At 38.9% G+C, this 9,499-nt stretch overlaps 1 protein-coding gene across 1 annotated transcript; it reads right to left on the bottom strand.

The window, feature by feature from the left end:
- Window positions 1–2,015: 2,015 nt before the first annotated feature.
- LOC123641154 (putative olfactory receptor 8G3) lies at window positions 2,016–2,975 on the bottom strand. Its single transcript, XM_045555666.1, has one exon. The coding sequence runs from the start codon at window positions 2,970–2,972 to the stop codon at window positions 2,016–2,018; it is 957 nt and encodes a 318-aa protein (XP_045411622.1). The 5' UTR covers window positions 2,973–2,975.
- Window positions 2,976–9,499: the final 6,524 nt, after the last annotated feature.

The following is a 9,499-nucleotide window of genomic DNA, read 5'->3' on the forward strand; positions in this document are numbered from 1 at the left end:
AATACCTTTCAAAATAGCAACAAAGAAAATAAAATATCTAGGAATATATTTAACTAAAGAGGTAAAGGACCTCTATAAAGAGAACTATGAAACGCTAAGGAAGGAAATTGCAGAACACGTAAATAAGTGGAAATCCATACCATGCTCATGGATTGGAAGAATTAACATCATTAAAATGTCTATACTACCCAAAGTAATCTATAGATTCAATGCAATTCCTATTAAAATACCAACATCATTTTTCACAGATTTAGAAAAAATAATTATACACTTTGTATGGAATCAGAGAAGACCCCGTATAGCAAAAGCAATCTTAAGCAATAAAAACAAAATGGGAGGTATTGATTTGCCAGACTTCAAACTATACTACAAAGCTGTGGTTCTTAAAACTGCTTGGTATTGGCACAAGGGCAGGGACACAGACCAGTGGAACAGAACAGAAAACCCAAATATAAAACCATCCTCATATAGCCATCTAATCTTTGACAAAATAGACAAAAACATACTCTGGGGACAAGAGTCCCTATTCAATAAATGGTGCTGGGAAAACTGGATAGCCACATGTAGAAGACTGAAACAGGACCCACAGATTTCACCTCTCACAAAAATCAAATCACGGTGGATAACAGATTTAAACCTTAAATGGGAAACAATTAGAATTCTAGAAGAAAATGAAGGAAAGACTCTTACAGACATTGGTCTAGGCAAAGAACTTATGAAGAAAACCCCTAAGGCAATCGCAGCAACAACAAAAAATACAGCTTTTTTGAAGGCTTTCAAGCTCAGAGGCATCAAAGAACACAACCATGCCCTGTTATCTAAAAGTTGGTATAAAATAATACTGAAATATCTAGTCTCCAAGAATCTTAGGAGCTATTCTAGGGAGAAATGAGAAAAAAATCTATATATTCCTACTACCAGCAAGAGAAGATGTGGGAGCTGACCAATGAATGGATAGATTCCACCAATAGCTACTAAGACTTATTCATGGGAATGACCACCTCCCAAGAGGACAAACCAGACTTTTGGTTTTTGTTCTCAAGAGCATCAGTAGGAGTTTAATTTGGTGAAGGGGAGAAGAAGAAATTAACTGGTTAAAAGTCTCCTTCCCCCCTTAAAAAATATCAGTTTTTTCCCCAGAATATATAGTGATTTTGGGGATAAGAGGGGTACTTGTCATTAGTCAGAAAACAATTTTCCAATTTTAACTTTTCCAAGTGAATAAATAACCCATATGATCATGCTAGTAAAAGAAAGTCAATTCTACATCTGAGATTCTATAATGGAGGTGGAAAAGTGTTATCCACCCACCTTTGGGATAAGGGAGAATAAGTATAGGATTTTCAGGAAAATCGAGGTGGTAGCAAAGTCCTCAAAGTGTGGAACAAAGGATGTTGCATAAACATATGTAAAAATACACATTCTGTATTCAGTCCTGTTTATTAATTTCCATTTCTTCCACTAGTGTCTCCTTCTAGGTAGGAACTGTCTTATTACCCATCATATGGCTCCATATTCCTTAATGTAGTTCTATGCACTTAGTAGGAATTTGGGATTGAATTTTGTGTATTCTAAGTGGTTAAAATTATTTATTTTGGATATCTCATTCACAAATGTTTGCTTATACACTTAGTAGAAAAGGCCAGATACACAGAGTATTGAAAATATCAAAGGATACTGATGACATGTATTTATTCCCTGAATTAAGACAAATAAGACATCTCTAGAAAATGCCATATTCCATACATACAAAGTGTGATTACATACATGGAGGCCTTCGAAGATTTAAAAAAAAAATATTTAGAGGTCATACAGGTTACTCTGGGGTAGATGGACTTTTGGGTGTCCCAGAAATGGTGCTGCCCCCATGTTCCTGATCCTATGAATCTAGTTCTACTCTTGGCACCTTTCTTCCAAATATCAAGCACTAGCAGCAATGTCATTACTTGTGGACATGCTTTGCTATCTCTGCACGGTTTTCTTTCCAAATCTTCTCCAGAAGTTATAAATTTTTGCTAAAGGAAAATACACTGTTTTACAGAAAATATCTTTTTTTCAAGGAACTTATTTAGGGCTACTTTGACATCTTTATTCCTCAGGCTATAGATGAGGGGATTCAGCATGGGCACCACAATACTGTAAAACACAGAAGACACTTTCCCTTGATCCATGGAGCTGACAGATGATGGTTGCAGGTACATGAATGCTGCAGATCCAAAGAAGACAGCAACAGCCGAGATGTGGGAGCTGCACGTGCTGAAGGCTTTGGACCTGCCTTCAGTGGAGCGAATGCGGAGGATGCTGGCAATGATGAAGATGTAGGAGGCAAGGATTGCCAGGCTGGGAAAGAGGATATTGAATGCACTGAAGCATAGAACTACTGCTTCATTGATAAAAGTACTAGAACAGGAGAGCTCCAGTAGTGGGAAAAGGTCACAGAAGTAGTGGTTAATAGTATCAGTCTTACAGAAAAGCACTCTTAGCATGCAGACTGTATGAGCTGTGGCACCAACCAAGCCCATGAAATAAACTCCAACTACTATCCAGGAACAGACCTGATAAGACATGATGACATTATAAAGCAGTGGATTGCAGATGGCAACATAGCGATCATATGCCATTGCAGCCAACATATGGCATTCTGATATAACAAAAACAAGGAAGAAGTAAAGCTGAGTCATGCATGCTGGGTAGGAGATGATGTTCCTCTCTGACAAAAAATTTGTCAGCATTTTGGGGGTAACAACAGAAGAATGGCAGAGATCAATGAAGGACAGACTGTTGAGGAAATAGTACATGGGGGTGTGCAGGCGAGCACTGAGCCCAATCAGTGTGATCATGCCCAGGTTCCCCACCACTGTGGCTATGTAGATTCCCAGGAAGAGGAGGAAGAGGGGCAGCTGGAGCTCTGGTTTCTCTGTTAGCCCAGCCAGGATGAACTCAGTCACTGAGGAATGGTTTCCTGCCACCATTCTCCTCTGCAATTTTATGAGGAAAGAAGAAGAAAACTTGACTTAGGTATTTACTGTCTCACTACACAAACTACAAAACAAAATTCAAGTCCTTTCACCCAGGTATCCCAGTTCCTTACTTGTTCCTCATCTATGTTAGCAGTCAAAGAACCTGAAATCCCAGAAATATGGGGAATGTAAATAAATATCAGATAGAACTATCTTAATTTTTGCTTCATGGTATAAGAGTGGGCATTAGTACTCCCTAGTTCCTGTCCACTCAAAGACTGCTCTGATTACTTTAATTGAACGTCTAGGAAATTCCCATGTCTTACTTGTAATCCTCTCAACTCTTCTGCAGAATAAATGATAGTATATCTATTTTACATATTAGGTGACTAAGGCTTATAGTTGTTGAGTATCAGCCCATAGGGAAGCATGTACTAAGTAAGTAATTAAGGATATGAGACAAGGGCTGTCTGTCTCACCTTATGTCTCTTACTTTAGCTATTCACAGCTTCCTTTATATCTTTATGTTTTTGTTATATCAGAGAAATCACTCATAGCAATGAACATGAAAGAAAAATTTTCATGAAGTACTGATAGCTAGTGTATCAATCACTGATCCAGGATAGACTCCCCTTTAGTGAGTACCTTGACTACTTTCACTGCTTCAGAAATATACACATAGTAGCTCTAGACAAGAACTCAATGGATAACATTGTCTGTCACTCAACTTGAACTCCACATCTAGGAAGGATGTGAGTTTCTTATTGAGGAGAAATCAGAAGTGAGAAACAAAAGATCCCAAATTTAGTGTTAAGTAATCAGAATTTTAGGGGTGAAAACAACTCTTCTGTGGCTTACAAATCTCACAACAAGTGTAGATTAAGTAATTTTTAGCTATCACATCTTCAAATGTATGTTTCCAATAGTGGTAATGAAGTATAGTAGATGAATAGTCAAAAGGAAATTAATTAGTAAGTGCATTTCATTTCAAATGGTATAATGCAAGTACAATATAATATACAAATATTTAAAGAAACACTAATGATTAAGTGTTTTTATCATTTTGGATCCTGTAGTAAACTTGAATTTTGCCTTGTATATTAAATATCTAGTATATAAAACCATTGAGTTATTATTTTATACAAAGAAAGTCTTAGCACTTTAAATAACTCAAAACCCATTATTTACAATGTAATGTTATTAATATTATATATATTTCAGAATTACATTTGGTTTAAAACAATTTTTTAAATATCTAATAGCTTAGAAATACAAGGTTGTGAACTCAGGGATAAAATAAGCTTAAAATTAGGAAAAATATCTGCATTAGAGATACGACTAAAGCATAGTTTATAGTAATGTGTACACAATATGCACAGTAGTTACACTAAATTCCTAGAACATTGTATCATAAATTAGTTCCTTCCAAATTTTAAAATGATTCCTAGTTACCTTTAGTATAGTAACGTAACTTGTGTGTCTTCAATGCAGGTAATAATTTGGGCACCGCATTTTTAAAATACTGAAATAAAATGGGTCAAATACCATCCTGCATATTAGCAGAATTTTGCTCTTATATTTCCTCTCTAGCTGGGCCATCGTTCTTGAAGCTGTTTTGGGGCAAAGGTGTTTGTCCCACATCCTCTCTTTAGCCAGTTCACTGAAGCCTGCTTTTCTCTTGCCTATTTGAACCCATTTTCCAATGATACCTCCACGTTGGGTCTTTCTCATTTTTGGCACTCACTAAGTGATGGAACTGATACAACAGTCCATGCTTTTATTATTTTATATATTAAAGCACCATTAACACGTGACTGTTGTGTATAATATATTTTTACTAAAAGCTTAGGGTTTATACCAAGCTTTATTATTGAAGTGGTTATGCATATATATATATATATATATATATATATATAGAGAGAGAGAGAGAGAGAGAGAGAGAGAGAGAGAGAGGGAGGGAGGGAGAGGTGTAACTTTAAATTCAAGATATAAAGTCATGGTATGGGAATTTCATTCTAACCATTCTAAAACTATTCTTTCATCACTCTGGATTTGTCTGCCATGGTCTCCTATCTATCTAGAAAAAGAGCTGTAAATTTCTTGGTATAAGCAGATGTACTCCAGTAGCTGTATTTTGTTATGGGAATACAAATTTTAAGAAATAAATTTGAATTTAGAGTCTTTCACAGAACATGCATTTTCCAAATCACAACACTACTGTTTTGAACTCTTTGTATATTTCTGTGCCTGGTTGACCCATGAAGGCATTTGAGTTTGTGATGCCTCTCTAAATCCTTTTATGAAATCCCTTGCTTAAGGAAAAGAAACAAAAAACAATAACAAAAAACCTCTTTCCTGAGGGGAAACATAATAACTTCAAAATTCCATTTTAACTTTGGTTTTGACAAGATTTCTCAAAGGTCAGCTTGATGTTAGAAAATAGGTTACAAGTTAATATTAAAAATGCATGACCTGGAGGAGTTGAGAGATGGCGGAGTGGTGGTGACCTCCTAGATTCGTGCTCCTGGAGAGGAAGGCATGGATCTCAGCCTGCCACAATGCTAGAGGATCGCACCCCCACAAGAACAGAGGTGTGAATCCATGGAGAATCAGCGTGGGACACGGAGAGCAAGAAAAGACTGAGGTGAACAGGAAATCAGATCATGAAAATCTGGAGAGTGCGGGACGGACAATCGAGAGGGGAGCGTGGGACGGCTGTACCCGCCTCACCAGCGAGTGAGGGGGGTTCAGCCCCACAGGAAAGTGGCCTGTTTCCCCACTGACCTCCACTCCCACTCAATCAGGGATCTGCCTGAAGCCGGAGCAGAATCATCATGGGAGACGCAGGGCTCTGTGGAGAGGAGACAATAGTGGGGGGCATTTCGGACCCCGGAGCCCTGTGGGCGGACTGCAACCTGCAGGAGAGGGCTCGCACTGGGCTGCAGCAAAAGACACCTGGGGGACGCCGAACTGTCTCCTTTATGCGGGCGGCTGGGCTCCCTCAATCCCAGCTTCTCCGGCCCCTGCCAGACCCTGAACATTCACCCCCAGCACCAGCGACTAGCAGGCGGGCAGCCACCGTTGTCGGGGTCCACAGTTTAGCCGCTGCGGAGGGACTGGGAACTGGGAGGCTCCATCCCCTAGTCAGTGGACCCCACTAGGAGCTCCGCTTTTGCGTGAACACTGAGTGCTTCCCTGGTCGCCAGGGAGTGGCGCGTGGACCTTGCGGACATTGGGGCGGGCGGACCGTGGCCCCTGGGAGCTGCAGTAGCCGCTGCACTGGGTGGATGTGGGCATCCCCCCTCCCCCTAGCCATGGTCTTTCCTGCAGAGAGAGGCAGAAACCACCTCGGGAGAGGAAGAGGCAAGGAAAAAGTCACTTTCCATCTGCAATTAAATCAGCCCAGTAACAGGACTCTCAAACCAGTTTCGGGCCAAATTAATTCTCTGGGGCTGGACCCAACAGGAGCAGCCCCCCAGCGGAGGTAGCAACATCCTGAACAACATGCAAAGGGCTCCCCCTAGCGACAGAGGAGGCAGCTTAGCTGGGCTACTGCACAGCCCAAGATCCACGGATGGCGTGCCTCTGTCCAGCCTAAAGCTAGCTGAAAGAAGGGACCTAAAGATTGATCCAGATGGGAAGACCTCAGCAAAAGAACTCTGGGAGTATAAAGAATCAAGCTGAAACCTTGCCATCAAAGAAGATTACTAGTTCTCCACCAATTGACACAAACCAAACTCAAAATAGCAATATGTCACAGGAAGAATTTCAATCGTGGATCATAAATAAGCTGAATATTATGCAAGAAAAAAATGGATAACCAACACAAAGCTACCACAAAAAAGATCCAGGACTTGGAAGAAAAATTTACTAAAGAAATCGAAATATTGAAGAAAAATCAAACTGAACTCATGGAAATGAAGAATTTATTCAGGGAGCTACAAAACACAGTGGAAAGTCTCAAGAGCAGGGTAGATCAAACAGAAGAAAGAATCTCAGAAATTGAAGATAACACTTTCCAATTAAATAAGTCAGTCACAGAGATGGAGCAAAGAAATAAGAGTAAAGACCAGAGTCTACAAGAGATGTGGGATTATGTGAAGAAGCCTAACGTGAGAGTTATTGGCATTCCTGAGGGTGAAGAAGACAATAAACAAGGGTTGGATAAGCTATTTGAAGACATAATTGAGGAAAATTTCCCAGGCCTTGCCAAAACTCTAGATATACAGGTTCAAGAAGCTCAAAGAACCCCTGGGAGATTCATACCAAATAGGAAGACACAACATCATGCAGTTATCAGACTGACCAAAATTTCCACTAAAGAGGACATTCTATGAGCTGTTAGGAGAAAGAAAGAAGCAAGTTACATAAAAAGGAAAATCCATCCAAATTACGCCAGATTTCTCAACTGAAACCTTACAAGCAAGAAGAGACTGGGGCCCCATTCTCACTCTTCTGAAACAAAATAATGCCAGCCTAGAATCTTATACCCAGCTAAGCTCAGCTTTCTATATGAAGGTGAAATTAAGACATTCTCAGATGAACAAAAACTCAGAGAATTCACCAAGACAAGACCAGCTCTCCAAGAAGTACTCAAAACAGGGCTACACATGGACCAGCAAAAGAAAGACCCACGAATATAAAACTAGTCAAGAGAAGAAAAAAACCCAGTTATCACAATGGCTCAAGTGAGAAAACAGAATAATGAAATTCAACCCAACATGAGGAACAGAAATCAGTCTCACTTATCAATTCTCTCATTAAATGTGAATGGGTTGAATTCCCCACTCAAGAGACATAGACTGGCCCAATGGTTAAAAAAATACAAGCCAAGTATCTGCTTTCTTCAGGAAACTCATCTAACCTGCAAGGATACATTTAGACTGAAAATAAAAGGGTGGAAATCGATATTTCAAGCAAATGGAAGCCAAAAGAAAGCTGGCGTGGCGGTTTTAATCTCCGATAACTTAGTTTTTAAATCAATAAAAGTAATGAAAGACAAAGATTGTTACTATATACTGGTGAAGGGTACAATTCAACAAGAAGACATAACTATACTTAATATATACGCACCCAACTTAGGTGCACCCAGATTCATAAAGCAAACCCTACTTGATTTGAACAAAATGATAGATAACAGCACGTTGATAGTCGGAGACTTTAACACACCGCTGACAGTACAGGACAGGTCCTCCAAACAAAAAATAAACAAAAAAATAATGTACTTAAATAGAATGCTAGAACAAATGGGCCCGACTGACATCTACAGGACATTCTACCCAAAATCCACTGACTATACTTTCTTCTCATCAGCCCATGGGACATTCTCCAAGATTGACCATATCCTAGGACATAAACCATGTCTTAAAAAATTAAAAAAAATAGAAATTATACCATGCATCTTCTCAGATCACAGCGGAATAAAAGTAATAATGAACCCTAACAGAAATTCTCATTCCTACTCAAAGGCATGGAAGCTAAACAACCTTCTCCTGAACGATTATTTTATAAATGAAGAAATCAAGATGGAAATCAAAAGATTCTTTGAATTAAATGACAATGGAGACACAACTTATCAAAATCTGTGGGACACAGCTAAAGCAGTCCTGAGAGGAAAATTTATTTCCATAAATGCCTATGTCAGAAAGACAGAAAACTTATAAATAGACAATCTAATGAATAGACTCAAAGAGCTGGAGAAGGAAGAACAGACCGATTCCAAACTCAGCAGAAGGCGAGAAATTATTAAGATCAAATCAGAAATGAATGAAAAGGACAATAAACAAACCATAAGGGAGATTGATAAAACAAGAAGTTGGTTCTTTGAAAACATAAACAAGATTCACACACCTCTGGCTAGGCTAACCAAGAGCAGAAAAGAAAAAACTCTAATAACCTCCATCAGGAACATGAAAGGAGAAATCACGACCAATGCCACAGAGACATGTGACATCATCTATGAATTTTATAAAAATCTTTATGCACACAAATTGGAAAATGAGGAGGAAATGGACAAATTTTTAGAAACACACAGCCTTCCCAGGCTCAACCAGGAAGAAATAGAATTCCTGAATAGACCAATATCTAGATCTGAAATCGAAACAGCAATAAAAAACCTTCCCAAAAAGAAAAGCCCTGGACCAGATGGGTTCACACCTGAATTTTACCATACCTACAAAGAAGAACTGGTGCCCATCCTACATAAACTCTTCTCCAATATCGAGAAGGATGGAATTCTTCCCAACACATTCTACCAAGCGAACATAATTTTAATACCAAAACCAGGAAAGGATGCAACAAAAAAAGAAAACTACAGACCAATATCCCTTATGAATATAGATGCAAAAATTCTCAATAAAATCCTAGCAAATCGAATCCAGGGCTTATCAAAAAAATAATCCATTACGACCAAGTGGGCTTCATCCCAGAGATGCAGGGATGGTTTAACATACGCAAATCTATAAATGTAATTCACCACATAAATAGAAGCAAAAATAAAGATCATGTGATCCTCTCAATAGATGCAGAAAAAGCATTTG

This window comes from Lemur catta, chromosome 7 (genome assembly GCF_020740605.2).
Source record: "Lemur catta isolate mLemCat1 chromosome 7, mLemCat1.pri, whole genome shotgun sequence".
Classification (NCBI taxonomy): Eukaryota; Metazoa; Chordata; class Mammalia; order Primates; family Lemuridae; genus Lemur; species Lemur catta.